Genomic DNA, 23,497 nt, shown 5'->3' with positions numbered 1-23,497 from the left:
CCATCTGAAATGTGGGGGCCTGTACTGTATAAGCTTGCTAAGCACAAAGGTAACCAAAATGGAAATCTTAAAGGTCCCATGTCATGCTTTTCCGGTTATTACCCGTCCCCCTTGTGTGTTTATGCATGTGAACGGTCACAAAACCTCAAAGTACACCCTGTAGCGAGTAAAACTCCTGTCTATGCTGCCCCAGAACGCCTCATTGGACATTTCTCTTTTTCCATTGTTTCTTCCGGGAGCCGCATGACGTCATGGACAAATCAAAATGGACCAATCCGTGGATCACCTCACTCACCAGGACCCCTTGGCTAACTAACAGGGAGTCCCATTGACTTGCATAGAGCTCCCTGAACGCTGGTAATAGACGAGTTGGGATGGTGGAGAAACGCTCTCCACAGACCCATTCTCACAGCGTTACAAACCTTTGTCTTACTCAATATCAAGCCACACTTATTGTTTTTACTTTGAGTGTGTGTGTGTGTGTGCTCAGGATGAGTTTCGCTTGTTCTCGCTGTATGTAAACCACACCAGTAAGCCAGCTGAGCAGAGAGCCTCGCAACGTCCCGACCAATCAGAGCACACTGGGCTCACAGGGTGGGGGGGCGGAGCTCCAACAAGCCGTTTAGGACAGAGAGTGAATACAGAGATGCTGTCTGAGAAACCAATGTGAGTTTGGAAAATTGCACAATGTAAATTAGACCTCAACAATGGAAATGTCATGAGTAGAAATGGCCATGACATGGGACCTTTAAGTATTATATTTTGAAGGCAAAACAAAAGATAAAAGGTGGTTCTTCTCTTCTCTTTGTTAAATATGGAAATGTAACTTAATCTGGTTTTGAAATATGACCAGCCATTAGACTCTGAAACACCTCATCTCCTCGTCTTAGTGTTACTGCAGGTTACCAGACATTTAATTAAAAAAGGTTTTCTCAACTATCAGCTGTTTCATGCCATGTTTTTGTAAATTCCTCTGTATATTTACAGTCAGATGATCCTTAAAAATACCTGTTCTTTGATGGAGCCCCCCCCCCCCCCCCCTCACAGCGAGCTTTTCTATGACAAATGTTGGAGGACAGAAGAAGAAGTGGTAATCTCTCAAGCATTTCTAATGAGTTTTTCTCCTACAATTATTTGATAAGAGCAGACAAGACTGGAGGCAGCGCGTATGATACACCGACTCCTACTGCTGAGGGGGGAGCGCTGCTGATTAACACACACACACACACACACACACACACACACACACACACACACACACACACACACACACACACACACACACACACACACACACACACACACACACACACACACACACTTATCTCCATCATAATTCCACTGTTCTTCTCCAGCTATAACCACTCCACACACACTGTCCAAAGTTCAATCGGACCCTAACCTTCCCATTTTCAATCTGTTTGAGGGTCCGCCAGATTTAGTGCCGTTCCAAACCAACTATAGTGGGGAGTGGGAGTTATTATGCCCTCCATCAGGGAGTCTGTATACGTCAGGACTTAACTACCTTCCCATGTGCAGCACTGTTTGTATATGTCATGAAACACACTGTGTAGAAACATTTCCACGCAAACTTTGACTTGAAATTTGTGCAAAATAAGAAAAGAAAATACATTTGATATTGAACGTCTAGTTGTGTTTTTATTTTTCTAACTTATATACCCCTTTTCATCCTATAAAAAACATGTGTAATTGATTGTAAAGTTTTGAACATGGACTGGGGCAAAAACCGAGCAGCTCGTCATAAACGTCAAAAATATATATTCTCACCGTTTTCTGTTCTTTTGTCTCTTTCTATTTTCTTTCAATTAATGTCATTGCATCTTGTTTCACTAATGTCTCAAATTCAGTTTTTTCCACAGGGACAAATGTGCACTAAACGCTGCTAATATTTAAATTATATAAGCCTTCCGTGCAATACGAGGGAATTTAATTTATTATTTATTTATGTACATACTCCCTATCATGTGTATTTAAGTCCCATTTCTTGTTTTCATATTGTCTTGTTGTTACGTGTTGGCACCTTGAGTTCATTGTAATTTCGTTGTACCTGTACAATGTCAAATTAGAGATCTATCTATTTATCTATTTAAGTCTGCAGTATGTAGGTTTATGGTGTCTTTGAGAATTTTGAAAAGCACAAATATATCAATTAAATGTATAATTATCAAACGCTTTGTTGAGCCAAATGCTGATTCTAAACAATTGGAGAACTCAGGACAGTTTCTGCCTGAGAGAGAAGGGAGTTTGTCCAAAAGCTTGCCGCTGTTTCAAAAACCCTTAAAGTAGGAGCCTTATTCAGCTGGGACTATTTGTCAACCCTCCCGATTTTCGCGGGAGACTCCCGATTTCATTGCCCTCTCCGGGTTTCCTCCCGGGGTCATATTTCTCCCGCATTTCTGACAAAATCTGATTTACACACGACTGTTTCCACTCGGACTTTAATACAGCTACACCATTGTTTGGTTTCCATGGTAACACGTCTCTTTAGTAGCGTGCGCAACTCAAAGTCTGAGGGTGAGGCAGATATTCACCCCCCCCCCCCCCCCCCCCCCCCCCCCCCCCCCAACTCACAGCCCTCCCACTCACCACGCTGAGGCCCAGCTGCTCCCTCTGCAGGAAGGGCAGGTTCCTGCGCTCCAGGCTGTTCAGGTAGTGCTGCAGTCTGGAGTAGGTGTAGGGGTAGCAGTACGCAAACTGGTACACATCGTCCTCTCGGTCGAAGCAGAAGGCGAAGGACATGACGTAGTTGCGCCGGTGGTCCGGAGAGCGGTAGTAGTACACGTTTTTAGCGGGAAGCCTCTGCCTGCAACAGCAAAATATGTAAAACACATTGTAGAAGAATTAGGTGGGGGTCTTTTACAGGACAGAGCTTTACTTTTCTAAGGTGAACATATGGGGAACAATTAGAGCTCAGCCTTTTTGCAAGAGAAGGGAAAGAAATTGAAAAGATAGACAAGGAAAGTGAGTCATGAGTTAAACATAGAGACGTGAGAAATCTCATCGCAGAAGTTGGATCAACTTGTTAGAAAGTCAACTTCCAGAGAGCTGGAGTATGAGAACTGCGGGAAGCCAGGAGAATCAGCTGCTACTCAAAACACTCTGGCGTTCATAACTTATAACGGGTTAATATTAAAACAAACAAACAGAAGAAGTAGATGTTTTGTTTAGTTTGCTTGCTTGCACAACAATTCTCTCATAAATTATTTGAGACGTCTAGATCAGGGGTGTCAAACTCAAGGCCCGGGGGCCAAATCCGGCCCGTGACATCATTTCATGCGGCCCCACAAGACCTTGCAAAGAATATGTTTATTATACGGATACGTGCCGATTTACAGAAGCACATTGCCCATAAACTACATGTCCCACAATGCATCTCAAATAAGCCTTTTTCTCAGAATTTGCCTTTTTTTTTCAAAATGTGACTTTTTTTTCAAAATGTTACCTTTTTTTTCAAAATGTTACCTTTCCCCCCAAAATAAATTTCACTTCTTTTTTTTTATTTTGACTTTAGATTTTTCCAGAATTTGGCTTTTCTTTTTAATCATCAATCATTTTGTGACGTACGCACTGAAGAGACTTGCAATTATTTGCCTTAGACTTCTGCTTTCAGACGTAGTTAATTTTGAAGTTATTACCCTATCTGATAATAATCCAATGCAGAGGCAATAATGTATATAATACATTATTTATATTAAATAATTATATATGTAATTTTATATAGACTTAAAGTTACCGCCGGCCCTTTGAGTGCAACCACAATGCTGATGTGGCCCGCGATGAAATTGAGTTGGACACCCCTGCTCTAAATTGAGATTGACTTTATTTGTGGTGGTTTAAAACTCTCTGATGATTAATAACCTCTTTGTGATTCCTGCGTTCTCATACAAAGACAAATATGTGCACTTATTATGCAGTGAAAACTGAGTAAGAACCAACATCTAACAGATAGAATATAAATCAAAGTGTTAAAGAAAAGCCAAACAATGCAAATCAATTACCAGGAACTGCTAACTAATTATAATTTGTCAAGGTGATCACCAAATGATTAGAGTTAAAGTCATACAGAGTGGATCCACAAAAGCATGTTATCCACGTCACCCACAATTGTGCGCTGATGGGGAAAGTAGTCCTTACAGTAAGTGCAATGGCCGTGACCACCATTTTGACCAGGGCCATTGGAATTGCACATATATTTATTTCAAAGAAGATAATGGCCCAAACTCTCTTACAAGCCCAAGCATCAGTTTTTCCCACGCTTACAATACAATTCAATTCAATTCAAAAGCTTTATTAGCATGACCATATTTACAGTATTGCCAAAGCTCTGTATAGTTGTAACATCTATAGAAAAATACATACAAATAAGCAAATGAACAGTTATAAGAACATGTTTTTTTTTTTTTCCGTTTTTTTACAAGGAATACAGATGAATTTCATTCATATAAAACATTAATACAAAATAGAATATGCTTACAAATCCTTACCCTGGATGGGGTTGCGCAAAATATCAGTTTTTAGTTACTTAAAACTCTATTTCATTGTAGACGAAATGCCAAAACCAATAGGAAAAACATTGCAGGTGAGCTGTTGTTGTGAACTATAAGACGGCAGATAAGATCACTAAAGCCAAACGAAACAGTTTCCTACCTATTGATCTCCAAAATGAGGTAATCCCGTCTTTTAAAGAGCAACCACAGAATGTCTGTGTGTGTCTGAGCATCAACTGTGTTCAGCTTTGACTCAAAAGCAGCACTTAATCATGACAACAATGCCACTATTGAACTATGCAAAGTGTGTCTTAAGTTGCAGTTTAAGTGTGTGAGCAATTTAGAACAACCATATCGAGTGAGTAATGGATGAGCTCCTAATCTGTGTATCGTTATGTGTCAGGATTGTTTGTGAAGAAGAGCCTTGTTTGTAAAGTGCTGCCTGTTTAGTGTGGTCGCTCCTTTCTCTGTGTGGTGTCTGTGGTATTTGCTGACGTGTGTGTTGCATGTTGCATGCTGGGAGCCGGGTGAAATAAAGCTGACTGATCCATGCACCTCATGGCGATCGATGGGGAGCGGGACAGGACTGCTGCATTCACACAACTTCTCTGCTTACTCGACATGTTTTCTTTTCACACGTCTGTCCTCCTCTCTTCCCTCGTTTATCCCTCACCGCTGACACATGGTCAGAGCGAGGAAGTAACAGAGCTGGGAAGTAGTGGAGTACAAATACTTTGTTACTGCACTTAAGTACATGTTTCTGGTATCAGTACTTACTCCACTACTTATTTTTCTGAACACTTTTTACTTTGACTTCTTACATTTTGAACCCAAATACCTGTACTTTCTACTTCTTACATGTTGAACACAAATACCTGTACTTTCTACTTCTTACATGTTGAACACAAATACCTGTACTTTCTACTTCTTACATGCTGAACACAAATACCTGTGCTTTCTACTTCTTACATGTTGAACTCAAATACCTGTACTTTCTACTTCTTACATGCTGAACACAAATACCTGTACTTTCTACTTCTTACATGTTGAACACAAATACCTGTACTTTCTACTTCTTACATGCTGAACACAAATACCTGTACTTTCTACTTCTTACATGTTGAACACAAATACCTGTACTTTCTACTTCTTACATGCTGAACACAAATACCTGTACTTTCTACTTCTTACATGTTGAACTCAAATACCTGTACTTTCTACTTCTTACATGCTGAACACAAATACCTGTACTTTCTACTTCTTACATGTTGAACACAAATACCTGTACTTTCTACTTCTTACATGTTGAACACAAATACCTGTACTTTCTACTTCTTACATGTTGAACTCAAATACCTGTACTTTCTACTTCTTACATGTTGAACTCAAATACCTGTACTTTCTACTTCTTACATGTTGAACTCAAATACCTGTACTTTCTACTTCTTACATGTTGAACCCAAATACCTGAACTTTCTACTTCTTACATGTTGAACTCAAATACCTGTACTTTCTACTTCTTACATGTTGAACCCAAATACCTGAACTTTCTACTTCTTACATGTTGAACTCAAATACCTGTACTTTCTACTTCTTACATGTTGAACCCAAATACCTGAACTTTCTACTTCTTACATGTTGAACTCAAATACCTGTACTTTCTACTTCTTACATGTTGAACTCAAATACCTGTACTTTCTACTTCTCACATGTTGAACCCAAATACCTGAACTTTCTACTTCTTACATGTTGAACTCAAATACCTGTACTTTCTACTTCTTACATGTTGAACCCAAATACCTGAACTTTCTACTTCTTACATGTTGAACTCAAATACCTGTACTTTCTACTTCTTACATGTTGAACTCAAATACCTGTACTTTCTACTTCTCTCATTTTCCAAACAGGCTGGTTCCTTTAGTCTGAATGTGTGTTTGATGGCCTGATCATTATTATTTAGAGTCATTGCGTGCCTATTGATTTGAACACGATCCGTGTATCCATCATTTCCTGGTCTTCTCTAAAGAAGAGGGACCAATGGAAACGTTGTCATGTTGCCGTTGGTCACCATGGAAACATTCATTAGCTAACAATGACATTATTGTTCTATTAATATAAAGGGAGGTCAGGTACTCTTTAAAACAGCTGCTAGTTATGGGTACTTTTTGCTGAAGTACATTTCAAAGCCTCTTTACTTTGACTTGAGTAAAGAAGTTTAGTCAGTACTTCTACTTTCACCAGAGTATTTTTAAACACGAGTATCTGTACTTCTACTTGAGGAAAGGAAGTGTGTACTTTTGCCTTCTCTGGTAAGTAACTCTTCTTCTTCTTCTTCTTCTCTGTTTATCTCTAATCTGCATGTCACCCTGTCACTCACTGACTCCACCCTGGCAGTTTACGTGAAGAAAACCACGCGTGGGGAACAACAGTGCAGCTGTGGCAAAGGCTCTGAGAGACAGGGATAAAAGGAGGAAGAGGATGAGGAAGATGAGAGACTGTTGGGTTTGGGGTGTTTGGGAGCAGGGAGAAAGGTGGAATAAGGAGATAAGGAGAAGATGAGAGAGCAGGGCGATGGCAGATCTGGGCCTGATAAAGGAGAGGGAGGCGGCTAGCAGCGGAGCGGCTACTGAGCTAGCGTCTCTGGCAGCAGATCAGATGGAGATGCTATCAGGCTGTGATAGGAACGGGAGCTGATAATCAACAGACAGGACAGCTCTGAGGGACTGAACTCCCCTCTCCGACTCACCTCTGGAGCTCGAGGACACAAGCAGTTCTATGTGTTCGTGCAACTTACAAATTATGTATCTAATATATCACATTCCAATGACTTGTATATAGACTCTCCTTGCATTATTCTATTTAATTTGATTTGTTTCACTTATTATTTTATCTGTTTTATTGTGTTGCCCTGTTGGAGGAGCTTGTGACCTAAGATTTTCATAGAGAGCCGAAGTCCCGCCCATCTACACTGAACAAAAATATAAACGCAACACTTTTGTTTTTGCCCCCATTTTTCATGAGATGAACTCAAAGATCTAAAACATTTTCTACATACACAAAATAACCATTTCTCTCAAATATTGTTCATAAATCTGAAAAAATCTGTGATAGTGAGCACTTCTCCTTTGCCGAGATAATCCATCCCACCTCACAGGTGTGGCATATCAAGATGCTGATTAGACAGAATGATTATTTCACAGGCCGCCCTTAGGGTGGCCACAATAAAAGGCCACCCTTAAACATGCAATTTTGCTTTGTTGGGGGGGTCTGGGGGGGTCCGAAAACCAGTCAATATCTGGTGTGAGGGTTAGGATTAGGGTTAGGGTTAGGGTTAGGGTTAGGGTAATGTTGTGAATCGAGTGGCCCATGGTGGTGGTGGGGTTATGGTATGGGCAGGCGTATGTTATGGACGACGAACACAGGCCATGGGACCTTATTTCGGAAAGATTATGCATTGAAGTCAATGGAGAGAGAAAGATTATCTTTTGATCTCGTTTGAATTGTGCCACGAATTACACATATGATGTTTGTCAATCTTAAAAAATAATTTCGATGTCAAAAAAGTCACAGTTTGTCGTAAAACTGTTGAAATATAAGACTATGAAAAATATGCAACTAGAAAGACTACAAATCCCAGAATCCCGGTCCCGCATGCTGGCTCTTAGGAACCGACTAACTCCCCTTGTGTGTGTATGTACAGCTCAGACTTGCAGTGATTTTCACCTCTTTTAATACTTTCCGCCTCATTCTGAAAGAAAGAAGTGAAATGTGCCAACGTGACGGCCGTCTGGGTGTGTGGAGCGAGATGGGAGATGTAGTTCATTGAGCGGTTTCACACAAACAAAGTGTTACTTCACAGTTTTAAGACACATTTTAATTTTCTTGACTTGCAAAATTATCTTTTAAATTGACAAACATCATATGTGTAATTCGTGGCAAAATTCAAACGGGATCGAAAGATAACGTTTCTCTCTCCATTGACTTCAATACATACTTTTTCAGAAATAAGGTCCCATGGAGCTCCCCGGAAAGGGAGGGACTTCTCCTCTCTATAGCTATGTACAAATGACAATAAAAGCCTTGGAACTTGAAAGGCGCCTAATGCATCGGGTTTAGCGACGAACCTGCATCGTGAACACACACGAGCATTTCCAAACACTTGAAGATGTCCCTGCAGGTAGCGCGTAAAACAAAAAGCTAAATCACTCTCGCAGACAGAGGGGAAGAAAGGAGAGAAAGGCGAGGCTGATTATTCCTTCAGAGGAGGAGAGAGGAGAATGTATCTGCATGTGGCCATCTCAGCAGAATACTAATGCAGCGAGGGGCCAGCGATACCACACCCAGTGTCTACTGGAGTCACATGACCAGCCTCTGAGAATCTGTAGCTGGACGGAAGAAAGGGAATAAACACAGGAAGCCATTTCCTCTGGGAGCAATGAAACTCATTTTGAGTTCATTCAGAAATTGGAGTAAAAAAAACACGGAATAAAACTGAGGGACAAAATGAACCTCGCCATGACACTACAACACACACACATATATGCTACACACACTACAGTACACACTACAACACACACACATATATACTACACACACTAAAGTACACACTACAACACACACACATATATACTACACACACACACACACACACACACACACACACACACACACACACACACACACACACACACACACACACACACACACACACACACACACACACACACACACACACACACACACACACACACACACACACACACACACACACACACACACACACACACACACACACACTACAGCACACACTACAACACGCACACACTACAACACGCACACACACACACACACACACACATACACACACACACTACATTGACAAATCAGAAATGTTGACATTAATTTAATGTAATATATCAACAAATGTCATATACTGTCACTGTATGAGGTTATTTGAAATAAAAAATATTACGTTAAAATAAAAATATATAAGGTTACACTTAAAGTTATTGCTTTCAACAACCCTTTTACAGTTCAGTGAAATGTGTTGACATATAACATTAAATTAAAGTCAACATTTCAGGGTTTTTTCAGTAATACTGTGCTGCAGCCCTCTGAGCTGCAGGTTGATTAAAATAAGAAGACCCTTCACCTCCTTACATGTTTCCCAGCTCCCATCCATGCAATCCCAATCCTCTCAGCCCCCCCCTCTCTCTTTCTCTCGCTGTGTGACCTTGCCGGAGACTGGAGAAGTCCTGGCTATTGATTTTAATTACTGCTGCTTGTTCCGTCACGGCATTATAGTTATAGGCCAGAGAAAAATAGCCTGTGACTTCTTATGGAGGGAGACTGTATGTGCTCTAGGGCAGTGGTGTCAAGTAACTAAGTACATTTACTCAAGTACTGCACCTACATGTTTGAGGGACTTGTACTTTACTTGAGTTTTTCCATGTTATGCTACTGTGTACTTCTACTGCACTACAGTTCAGAGGTACATGGTGTACTTCTACTCCACTACATGTATTTAATACCTTTAGTTACTTCACAGATGTGGATGAATGATGTGAAATCTAAACAAGTGTTAAATCAGACTTTAGTTCCACCTGGAGTAAATCCACCAGCTACCCTGCAGTATACAAAGTCATTCAAACTAGCTGCACCTTTACCAGCTTTGAGAACACTTTCATGATCAATCATTATAAAACATATCATATCTATTATTCTGAAATGGACCAATCTGCACCATGACTACTTTTACTGTCTTTCACTATATTTTGATGAGAATACTTTTCTACTTTTACTTGAGGAACATTTTGAATGCAGGACTTTTACTGTAACAGAGTATTCCTACACTCTGGTACTTCTACTTTTACTCAAGTACAAGATCTGAGTACTTCTACTTTTACTCAAGTACACAATCTGAGTACTTCTACTTTTACTCAAGTACACAATCTGAGTACTTCTACTTTTACTCAAGTACACAATCTGAGTACTTCTACTTTTACTCAAGTACAAGATCTGAGTACTTCTACTTTAACTCAAGTACAAGATCGGAGTACTTCTACTTTTACTCAAGTACAAGATCTGAGTACTTCTACTTTTACTCAAGTACAAGATCTGAGTACTTCTACTTTTACTCAAGAACAAGATCTGAGTACTTCTACTTTAACTCAAGTACAAGATCTGAATACTTCTACTTTTACTCAAGTACAAGATCTGAGTACTTCTACTTCTACTCAAGTACACGATCTCAGTACTTCGACTTTAACTCAAGTACAAGATCTGAATACTTCTACTTTTACTCAAGTACAAGATCTGAGTACTTCTACTTTTACTCAAGAACAAGATCTGAGTACTTCTACTTCTACTCAAGTACACGATCTCAGTACTTCGACTTTAACTCAAGTACAAGATCTGAATACTTCTACTTTTACTCAAGTACAAGATCTGAGTACTTCTACTTTTACTCAAGTACAAGATCTGAGTACTTCTACTTTTACTCAAGTAGAAGATCTGAGTACTTCTACTTTAACTCAAGTACAAGATCTGAGCACTTCTACTTTAACTCAAGTACAAGATCTGAGTACTTCTACTTCTACTCAAGTACACGATCTGAGTACTTCTACTTTAACTCAAGTACAATATCTGAATACTTCTACTTCTACTCAAGTACACAATCTGAGTACTTCTACTTGAACTCAAGTACAAGATCTGAGTACTTCTACTTTTACTCAAGAACAAGATCTGAGTACTTCTACTTTACTCAAGTACAATATCTGGGTACTTCTACTTTTAATCAAGAACAAGATCTGAGTACTTCTACTTTACTCAAGTACAAGATCTGAGTAACTTCTACTTTTACTCAAGAACAAGATCTGAGTACTTCTACTTTTACTCAAGAACAAGATCTGAGTACTTCTACTTTTACTCAAGTACACAATCTGAGTACTCCCCCCCTCTAGGTAGAACCATACAAAGTGCACACATTCCTCAGCACATTAATGCACAGTTGGTTTTTATCTAAGCAGTGGCTGCTCCGGCTCGGCAGCTGGCAATTTGTTTTATCTAAACGGTGCCTCCCTGTGCCATCTCTTGACGTGGTACAGTCGCTCCCAAACAGAATTATCCCCGTGTGGGATGAGGGGGGAAAAGAAGAAGCTTCCCCCCTAGATGATAACGCTCTAACACATGGTTTTACAATTCAGTGATTACAGAGACGCAGGAAACACAAACAGGAATATGCAAAGAGTCCCACACTGAAAGGAGGCAGCACACTGTGTGCGAGCGACATCAAGGTCACTGCTTTGACAGCGAGCTGTGGGACAAGTTAACTGCCAGAGCGTCTCATCACAGCGGAATAAAGAGAAGGACGCAGAGCAAAGAGAAACACCACACACTGAAGCACCAGACAAAGGCAGAGAATGGCACACACATAGAGAAAGAGACACAGTCAGAGAGAAAGGAGCGAATGAAAAGGGTATTACAGAGTTAGCGAGGTGTCACTTTGCTTTGCCGGGGCTTTTCTACTTCTGAACCGCTGGTGGCTACAAACCCGCGCTCTGATTTGATGACACCGGCGTCTCTGTGAAGTTTAGAGATGAAGGCTCATAAATTGGTAGCTTTCATACGGGCGACATCTTGCCTATCTTTTCAAATCAATCAAGCGTAGAGGACACGCCAATCACGGAGCACTCTGAAAGACAAAGGCAGAAACGAACAGGACGAACCCGGCCACTCATCCACTCCCTTTTATTTTCTCACTGTTGTCTCTTTTGCCTCGTCGAACGCTCGTCCTGTCGACTCTTAGGAAGGTTAAATATCTTCCAATATTTCGCGTGCATCTGTCAGGCTCCACAGATCCCAGCAGCTCATTTGAGGCAAATACTTAGTCCGTTTGGCAAACATGTCACACCGAATGACATATGTCCTTACTCCCTCTGTGTTACTACACCAATAATTGAAGAGGCAATATTTCTTGGCACTCCCAAATGTTGCCAGATGTTAAATAGGCTCATTGTTTTTCAAACGCGGCCCCGTGTTTTCTTGTTTTGCATAGTAAGTGAAGCGGAAAACAGCCTCCAAATCATTTGAGGCGCCTCAAACGTGTGGCTATGTATATTCATGTGTGAGGAAGTGTGCATGCGTGTGTAAAACATGACGGGATATATATTCTCCCGGCATCCATCTATATATTTTTTGGGATGCAAATCAAGTTGACAACAAAGCTTTCAGGAGACACTGTTACTAGGCAACCTGTGCTCGCTTTGTAATTTGGTCGGCCTGCTGGATATTGGTTTGTGGTGGTACAGTTTATTTATCAGGCTTTATGGTAAGGGGCCTTTGATTGGGAATAACTTACAAGACCAGTGAAGAAAAGGCATCAGATGTGCAGGAGGAAACCATCGATTCTGATTGGGCCTCTGATGGGTGGCAGTAACGAGGAGCAACTTAGTGTGACGTTAATTCTCCACATTTTGTATCTGAATTTGTTGCGGCAGTGTGTTTAGGCATTAAGCGCAGACTGTAAGAAGGACACTTAGTTAGAATGACGTCAGACGGTGTCTTTCACAGTGTAAACTACTGCAGTGTGTACATATAGACCACGTAGTGTTAACCGGCAATAGCAGCACCCTCACCGTAAGTGACAATACCCACTGTTAGCTAACTAGCTAGCAACGAAGGTTTGCGGTACCAAATCATTACAGATTGCAAAATTAACCCTATAAATAATGGGTTGCCAGACACCATAATAGTGGTACATTAATCAAAAAGTGAAACAAATATAAACTTATAACTTTCATCCTGTGTTTGCCGATACGTAGCCAAGATGGCGACCGTTGAGTGTGAGAAGGGTCTAACTTTCGACCTTCACCTTTTTGATAATTATAAGATCACCATATGGGGACTAAGTTAGCCATACTTTGCATTGGGACACATTTATGCACTCTGTTATGACCGGCTCGTAGGCCACAACAGGAAAAGAGAGAGAGACCTTTCGAGTTCGGGTTCCAAAAACCACGGCACATTTATTGTGGCATTTCCAAAACAACATCAAAAACATGAGAGGATGGGCGAGGGGAAAGGATCCCGGCGAGAGTCTTTTTGATGATTATAAGATCACCATATGGGGACTAAGTTAGTCATACTTTGCATTGGGACACATTTATGCACTCAAAACAGCAAATGTAAGTGGAGCAGTACCAGATGTGAGACACAGAATATGACCGTCTTGCTTTTAGCATCCACAATTGGCAGCAAAGGGTTGATCGAAGCACAACTTCGATACTGAAGAAGGCTTTTTTTTAGGCACCCGAAATGTTACAATTAAAGTGAACACTGTGTGAAGCTGTGAGCTGGCAACACAGAGAGCACCCAGGCTTTGCAGGAAGCAATAACACTGGTGAATTATGGACTTTCCTGTAACAAGAGAGCTGAGAGTGGCTCACCTGTGGAGACAAGCGGCTCCTCAGATCAGAAACAGCCCTCTGATGAGCTGAAACACCACAGAGTAAGACACTCTCCGAACCACAACACCCTGGAGGTCTACTCTCACCAGGTGGCCTTTTACACCGCTTCCTGTTAAAGCCATCGTAAAAGGCTGTTACATCTCAACCCTCCCGTGTTTGCTCTGGTAATCACTTAGATATATATTGATTACTTCCCCCACCTATCTTAATCCCAGGTTTGGCAGCTTTTAGACCTGAATTTGATTCAAGATGAGTAAGGTGAATCAACACGGTCAATATTAGAACACAGTAACACTCACAGCGATCCATCGGAGTTTATATCAAACAGTGGTAGAGGTCAAATAAGTACTGAGATTTGTTTCTTTTGAAAGTAAAAAGAAGCAGTATTAGATTCTACAAATAATGTTACAAGGAACACACCAGCATTTACAATCTTACTTAAGCAAAAGTGCAAAAGTATTGGCAAAACAAATATTCCTAAAGTACCAACAGTTAAAATACTGAGTATGCATTTGGCCTATTTCTGAATTAGTAATTTAATTTAATTACAGTCAATTATATCTTCTTAAGGGGGAAATATTCTGCTCATTTTCAGGTGTGTATCAGTATGTAGTGCAGGGGTGTCAAACTCAAGGCCCGGGGGCCAAATCCGGCCCGTGACTTCACTTCATGCGGCCCCACAAGAGCTTGCAAAAAAAATATTACGTTTATTATACGGTTAGAGGCCGATTTACCCGTTGCCCATAAACTACATGTCCCACAATGCATCTCAAATTTGACTTTTTTTTCTTCAAAATTTGACTTTTTTTCTCCAAATGTCACTTCTTTTTTTCATTGACTTTTTTTTCCAGAATTTTACTTTTCTCTTTAAACCATTTTTTGACATTCTCACTGATGAGACTTGCAATTATTTGCCCTAGACTTCTGCTTTCAGTTAATTATGAAGTTATTACCCTATCCGATAATAATCCAATGCAGAAGAAATAATGGAATATACATTATTTCATATATTAAACATTTATATATGTATTTTTATATAGTCTTGAAGTTACAACCGGCCCTTTGAGTGCAACCATAATGCGAATGTGGCCCGTGATGAAATTGAGTTTGACACCCCTGATGTAGTGTCTCTACTGGGACATGTCTCCATGCTTTAATGTTCAAAAAGCTCTTTATTGCTGCAGCACCTCTTTTCACCCTCTGTCTGAAACCAGAGCCCAGTCTGCTCTGATTGGTTAGCTGGCCGGCTCTGTTGTGATTGGTCAACCGCTTAGAGATGTCCCGCTCCTTACCCCTAGATTCCACCGGGTCCGTCTGTGCCGCGTTATGCCTGCGTTGCGGCCCAGAAGCGTCCCAGAAGCGTCTCGGCGCTGGGCTCCGCTAAAAATAGTCTATTTTCGACGCGAGGCGTTGCATAGCGACGGGCAGGAAGTGGACCGGACAGAGCATCCAGTCTGTCCCCAAAATAAACTCATTATGCAGACCCTATCCCTCCGTAGTCTTTCAAGTAGGAGGAGAAATGCCAGCGTTCTCCTCCGGTTTACAGGAACTGTGTAAATTATATATATAGAATAATTATGATGACGAATGCATTTTTTTACCACAAAAAAACAGCAACACATCTTTGGTTCATTCGTTTATAACTGGAATATTACAATTATTATGAACTTTGTCTGTACAAAGTAGCCTGTCCAGGAAATATGCCCAAATCAACAAAAACTGCGAGCCGGCACACAAGACGCTCCGCTTCTGAAATGCTTCTGAAACGCTTCCGAAACGCTTCTGAAACGCTTCTGAAATGCTTCTGAAATGCTTCTGAAACGCTTCTGAAATGCTTCTGAAACGCTTCTGAAACGCTTCTGAAACGCTTCTGAAACGCTTCTGAAATGTTTCTGAAACGCTTCTGAAACGCTTCTGAAACGCTTCTGAAACGCTTCTGAAATGTTTCTGAAACGCTTCTGAAACGCTTCTGAAATGCTTCTGAAACGCTTCCGAAACGCTTCCGAAACGCTTCTGAAATGCTTCTGAAACGCTTCTCAAACGCTTCTGAAACGCTTCTGAAACGCTTCTGAAATGTTTCTGAAACGCTTCTGAAACGCTTCTGAAATGCTTCTGAAACGCTTCTGAAACGCTTCTGAAATGCTTCTGAAACGCTTCTGAAACGCGCCCGGTGGGTTATGACGCCGGAGGAGGTTGGACCAAAGCCGCGGAGCAGCCGTGACCCGGTGGAATCTAGGGGTTAGCCTATCACGTACAATGTGTTGGAGCGCTAGCCAATAGAAGCCAAGTGTTACATAGTGATGTCAATATGTCACGGCAGTAAACAAAGGAAACTTGGGGGTTTATCCTTTGCAGACCATTGACATGCACACAAACCTATATAACACACAAAAGGAAAGGGTGACCCCAAAAATCTAAATAAGGCCAATTTGAAGTCACTGATATCTGAACCTTTTCAATCATGTCAAAATGTATTCATAAATTGATCTGTTTTTGCGTTTAATCTGAAACTATAAGTAACTAGTTACTAAGGCTTTCAGATAAATTCAGTTGAGTAAATATTACCATGTTGACTTTCGCATGTAGTATAAAGAGTAGAAGTATAAAATAAAGACACAATTGTAGAAAAAAAGGATAATACTTATGTATAAAATGTACTATTTGAAGTATGTAAATTGTTATTTCCATGAATTTCACACATCTCTACTCTAAATAAAACATATGTTGTTTAGAGCAGAGGTAACCCACTTTGTCATGCCGATATGTTCAATATCAAGTGTGTGTGTGTGTGTGTGTGTGTGTGTGTGTGTGTGTGTGTGTGTGTGTGTGTGTGTGTGTGTGTGTGTGTGTGTGTGTGTGTGTGTGTGTGTGTGTGTGTGTGTGTGCGTGCGTGCGTGCGTGTGTGTGTGCGTGCGTGCGTGCGTGTGTGTGCGTGTGCGTGTGTGTGTGTGTGGCCTAGCATTACTATACTCACGGGGACCTAAATCTGTTTACACAGTCACGTGTGGGGACTCACCTCCCTTATGAGGTCAAAATGGAGGCCCCCACGAGGGGAATCATTAATTTTAGGGTGAAGACTTGGTTAGGGTTAGGGTTAGGCATGTGTTGGTTAAGGTTAAGGTTCGGCTAACTCTCCAGGAAATGCATGTAAGTCAATGTAATGTCCCCTGAAGTGATGTATACATGGTATGTGTGTGTGTGACTGTCTGTCTGTCCTTGTGTCTAGAAATCCCTCTCTTCCAGGAATTCATCTCTTTTTTCACGTCAGCCTCTTAAAATATTGTCCTCTACTCCTCCGTGTAATTTACTGTTTCGTTGAGAAACACTCTCTGCCTTTCAAATTCCCTGCGTTATATTTAATCGCCACAGGAATACTCTGAGGACTCTTTGACTCTGACCCTCACAAGTCATGTGGGTGATCGAGACACCAGGAGTATGAATCCTTAGCATGTCATTTGTCTGCGATGTAAATATGACGGTGTGTTCCCGCCTCTCCGACTCCTTATCTGTTCTCCTGTAAATCTGCGAGAGATGTGCGGCACTCAAACATCCACATTGGACACTTTAATTATCGCACAGAGATGAAAACACTGGAGGATTTACAGTAACTTCTTTAACTCATGCACCCGGAGATAACGGCAGAGAGGGAAATACATAAAGAATATATATTTATATTCCTTCTGTTGTTATTGGAATTGTTCCATCATTAAGAGCAGTTTTTAATATATCATAATAAGACCTCTGCCCAGATTCAACAACTTCCTTAGGGTGTCTTATTCACAACTACACAAAATGTTTTCAATTTATCGTTTCCTAAATATATGAAGACAAATACACTGAACTAATAAAAAAATATATTGTGCTTCGGGACTTTTTAGTTGTAGATTAGCTCAGTTTTTGAGTTCATGTAAAGGTTTTTGGATAAAAGTTTCTGTATAATCTCTAATTATTGATATGTTAGTAATCTAAATGTTTAATACTTTCTGTTTTAATGTCAAAGACCCTATTCTAAAGTTTCGGCTGCTTATTAGGGTTTCATTTTGCATATATTCATATTATTTCATATTATTGTACTTGTATTTTTAACAGTTGTTTTATTAAATTGAGGGTGTGACAGTGCCTGGATAAAACAACAGAGCAGTGGCGGTTCTACGGGGTGGCACGGGGTGGCAGCTGCCCCCTCAGAAAAATGCCTTGCCACCCCATTTGGCATCTTTGTTTTGAAAGAAAAGTTGTGGCTCATCGGACATTTATGTGAGAAAATCTCTAATGTCCGAGTGCAAGTGAATGCAGCACAAGACGCGAGCCTTGTAACAAGGTTGTAACTGTTTGCAATGAAGTTGTGGGGCGCTGAACTGTTCCTTTGATCCTTTTGAATTATGATAGTAATTACTGGTCTTTCAAATTTGAAGGAGGGTGAGCAAGCATCTTGAGGAACATTCATCATTAACTCCTCCAAAAAATAGAGTTTATTTAATAATAACACTGAATATGTGAATCATAACAGTGATTGACAGCTGATTCATACAGACACACATCGATGAGACAGTTTATGTACTTATTGCAGCAGTCTGCATAGATTTGGTACCCCTGCTGGTCTAAGAGTTAAACCAACTCATTCAGTTAAAATTCATTAAATTACGTCTGCCACCTTATATATTTATATTTAAAGGCCCAGTGAAGTGCATGTTTTTGCACCAAAATGAAATGGCAGTTTCATTCCTTACATATCATTGTGCCTGTTCATGGCTAAAATAATGTTTAATAATTCATAATTAATGAATTAATGAATTATTAATTTTGCCGTCTGAGCCTAACGGAAGATGCAGACGATAGTGGCTGTGACGTCACAAGATGTACCCAGTTGCGATTGTAAACATGGCGGAGACTCTGGAAAGTGATACTAGTGTGAGAGAAATGATTGATTTGGACAGCTTTTCGGACAGGATAGATGAGGAAAGTGATCAATCTGGTGCACTTTGAGGGCAACATTAAGAGATTTATGGATACAGCTCTCAACACTCATATGAAACATATATTTCAATAATCAAAAAACATTGGAATGATTTCTTAACCTATTTTATACAACTAATATTACATAGATGGAAATATTTGTTTACATAGATGACCAAACCCACTGAGATAACTTAGGCTACAGTTTACCTCCCTGAGCTGACGTTATCTCTCTCAGTCCCACAGGAGAGCACTCTCCCTCTCCTTATTGTTGAAACAGCTAATCTCCGTTAGCTCCGAGCTAGCACCAGATGCTAACAACAACCCTGTAACTCTGTCAGTCTCTCTTTCTCTCTCTCTCGAATTGACCACTGGCCTTTATTTATCATGATCAATCAAATAATCTACGAAACAATGACACCAGCCAGGCTCACCTTCATCTTTTGGGAACAGAAACATCGCCACTTCGGCAGACTTGACATTACTACAGCCAGCGGCAATGCATCGTTTCCCCTGTGTTTTTCATCCCTCTTTCTTCACTGTCGCCTCCATTGTCAGGTTTTCTCGATTGGCAATCACTTCCAGTCGACTCCGACACACTTTCCAGGAAAATACTAGCTCAAAAACGTTGAGAAATTCGACTTTGAAAAAGAGAAAAAACGAACGGTGGTGAATGTAAACAGTGCAGCGGCGTCCATCTCGTGACGTCACGCAGTAGATCGCAAGCCACGCCCACGAAGGCGAAGGTCGACTGCAGATTTCCCCGGAAAATTCTAAACTCGTCAAATTTGTTGCTATTCCAACATTTTTTGATATGGGTTCCAATGGACAATTTTGGTCATTACTATACGTATTAGCATAACAGATCATGCACAGGTGCACACTTCACTGGGCCTTTAAGGCTTTACTGATGTCCCACAATAATGTCACCTAATGTTATTGAGTTAAAATATCAATATTGTGGCTTTCCAAGTTAACATTGATTGATATGACTGCGATTAAATCAGCATATACTTCTGCCAGGGGATGCCACCCCTCAAAATCTCCTGCCACCCTCTTGCCACCCCATGAATATTTGTCTAGATCCGCCCCTGCAACAGAGGGACAACGTTTGGGTGCGAGGTGAACAGTTGAGAGGTGGAAGAAGAGAACAATAACACCTTTGTTCTGTCAGATGTGTATTCTTTTATGAAACAAACAAAAGGGGGAAAACCACCCGCTTGTTTTACCTGTTAACCCCTGAGCCTGGGTGTCAGGCTCGAAAATGACATTCCCAGAACAAATGACCATAACTTCACTTCAAAAAGGGGTAAATTAATAATCTTTTTTCTCAAAGTAATGATAAACCTGTGAGTTGGATGTAGAGAAGTCAGAATCAATATAGATGTTTTTATTTTAAAGACAATTCAGATTGAACATAATAACATTTCTTTGAATTATAGTGTCCTTCCAAAAGAAAACATTACTTATAGTGAAAACTAACCTTGAGTGATGGGATGGTAGACTAAAAGAATCCAAACTATAACATATAACAAGTACCCTGTATCAAGATTGATGCAAAACAAGTGAAATTTGACCTTTTTAGACAGATTTAGAAAGAAAACCCACTTTTGGGGTCATTTGGGTTGATTTTCCATATCTCTGGAACCCATTGGTCGATTTTGATGATTGACACCTCTTTCTAACCGTTAGAGCCAATAGAATCGAGGGGAAGTTCCTAAAAATCCATCTAAACATTACCCATTGGTGAATGAGTGATGCGTAGCCAGAATGCCCGAAACAGGAAGCTGTCATACACTCTCGTAACAGCTAATAGGAAATCTTCGTTTTTGACAAAAATGGAATGATGGATTATCAGTAATCGTTTCAAAGTGACAGACACATTGGATTAACCTATGGATTAACCTTCAGCAGCGTTTTTATCGTTTTAATGCCATTGAACACAACTTTTGATCAGAACAACAGCAAAAGTAAGACAATGTCCCGTTTTTGCTCCGTAAAGCCACGTTGTGTGATGTCTGGGTTTGCTTCCCCTGGCGCGAGTTCTGATCGCTCACTGATGATACTTATACTTCTAGTATCTGTGGAATCTCAGCTTGCTCGCTGATAGCTTGTTTGTGCAGATCCGAAAAGTAATAAAGTATTTCTACCGTGAGTTCTGTGCTAAGTGCGTTAGCATTTTTCCAATCAGGCCTCATTTAGACGCTTCTTGTTTCGGTAAAAATGGTTCGTATCGTCAGTTAGCTGAGTTTCTTCCTGTTAAGTGGGTATGACACATTCATAGTTTATTAAATGTTAAGAAGCCCTGAGACACAGTTTCGTGAAAAAAAATAACAGGTATTTCCATGGAACTAAACATGTTAATTAAAGGCTAAATGATACGTATTCAAATCCAGCACCAGACTCTTTTTACGCTGCTATGGACAGTCTTGCACTAATGTACATTCTCAATATAGATATTGAAGTGACTGTTTTTATATATTTTGTATATATTGATTGTTGTGCTTTTAATAGGTCTTAATGTGGGCATGTGTATAAATGTGTCTGTTGATTGTGTATATATAGGATATACATATTTACATACGTATTTTTATATATATTTGTTTTTGTGTTTGGGATTGAAGGAAACGGTATTTCGATCTCTCTGTCTGCACACACAAACTGAAAGATTGACAATAACGTTGACTTTGACTTGACTTCCTCATTACTACCTTGAAAAAAATATACGAGTACTTTGTATAACTCGTGTGAATAAGAGACAGAGAAAACCGGCCGCTTCTGACACACAGTTTCATGACCAACACCCTCACAAAAACCCACTGAACACTTTTCTGAATCGATCAATCATCCACTGCTTAGTTGACAATTTTATGCAACTGAATATGTTAATTAAATGCTAAATGATACGTATTCCTTGACGAAATATATGACTACTTAGTATAACTCGTGCGAATGGGAGACAGAGAAAAACTGTCCGTTTAAGAGTGGCTTCTGACACGCTGGCCAACACCCTCACAAAACGCTGAACCCACTGAACGCTTTTCTGAACCGATCAATCATCCTCGGCTGTACAGAAGTAAAACATGCCCAGTATAAATCCCTGAGGGGTCCCGGGCAGATAGAGCCGGCCTCCTGTGGGGCAGAGGGGCAATTAGCAGAGAGCAGATGATGGCTGTGCCACTGAGGCGCCACCCTCCCTCTGGGGCATCAGGGCAGGTGGAATAACGTCTGGAATAATGGAGGAAATACACACCATCATAAAGAAATCAAACACACGCTCATGTAATAAAATGATGATGTCAGCGATAAGCTCCTGTGAGTGGTAGTGTGTACCCTGCTGGGACTGGGAGGAGAGAGTGTGTGTGTGTGTGTGTGTGTGTGTGTGTGTGTGTGTGTGTGTGTGTGTGTGTGTGTGTGTGTGTGTGTGTGTGTGTGTGTGTGTGTGTGTGTGTGTGTGTGTGTGTGTGTGTGTGTGTGTGTGTGTGTGTGTGTGTGTGAGGGTAGAGGGTAAGATACAGCCCATCTATAATCGTGTGATGCAGCATTTCCCAAAGTGCAATATTATATTCCCAACTCATTATCTATCCATGTGTGTGTGGTTTATTAAAGTGTGTGTGTGTGTGTGTGTGTGTGTGTTTCTTTTTGTGTATGTGTGTCTATAAGTGTAGACCGGGTAGACAGACTGGCGCCAGACTGAGTCATAATAATAATGGTTCAAGAGACCAGACACAGACACACACACACACACACACACACACACACACACACACACACACACACACACACACACACACACACACACACACACACACACACACACACACACACACACACACACACACACACACACACACACACACACACACACACACACACACACACACACACACACACACACACACACACACACAGACACACACAGGTATACGATGTGCATATGTTGGCACAGTGGGTTCTGATCATGTGATCATACGGTGGATGTAACTCTATTCGTGAGTCCATTAGTCCATCAGTGATGTTCTCCTCAGCGGGGGGGGGGGACCACTGACTCTTCTTCTTTGTTTCTCAATTTCCTTTTCTGTTTTTCATCTTCTGTCTTTTTTGTTCTTTCATTCTTCAATTTGTCTCGTCCTTTCACTGTTTTCTTTATTCTTTATTTCTATTTTCTGTATTTGTCTTTTTAGTTTTTCTTTCTTTCTCTCCTTCCTTTTCCTTCTTTATTTCTTATCTTTACTGTTCTATTCTCTTCTTTCTTTTACAATTTTACTTTGGTTTTTTCTTCCTTTTGTTGTCTCTTTATTTCACTAAATTCTAATTTTGTATATATTTCATATGTTTTTCCTTTTCATCCGTCTTTCTTACTTTCTAATATTATTTTCTTTCCATTTTCTTATTTCCTTTTTTGATATCTATCGTCTGTTCTTTCTTCATTTCTCATACTACTTTCTCTCTCTTTCCTAACCCTAAATACATCGTAATACAATATATAATCAATCTGAAAGTATATCTCACTCTTAGTTTCTGCTTCCATCTTAAACACGACGTCCTCCGTGGTTATTGAACTGTTTT

The 23,497-nt window shown here is 40.4% G+C and overlaps 1 protein-coding gene across 1 annotated transcript in view; it reads right to left on the bottom strand.

The window, feature by feature from the left end:
- Nucleotides 1-23,497, bottom strand: part of agbl4 (AGBL carboxypeptidase 4) — a 420,169-nt gene that overhangs the window by 199,184 nt on the left and 197,488 nt on the right. Inside the window, exon 5 of the mRNA XM_079651018.1 lies at nt 2,608-2,824. Within this exon, the coding sequence (XP_079507144.1) occupies nt 2,608-2,824 (217 nt within the window). The remainder of the gene's footprint in view (nt 1-2,607; nt 2,825-23,497) is intronic.

This window comes from Notothenia rossii, assembly GCF_949606895.1.
Source record: "Notothenia rossii genome assembly, chromosome: 1".
In the NCBI taxonomy this organism is placed as follows: domain Eukaryota; kingdom Metazoa; phylum Chordata; class Actinopteri; order Perciformes; family Nototheniidae; genus Notothenia; species Notothenia rossii.
The sequence above is the reverse complement of the archived record's forward strand: the minus strand, read 5'-3'. Positions and strand labels throughout refer to the sequence as shown.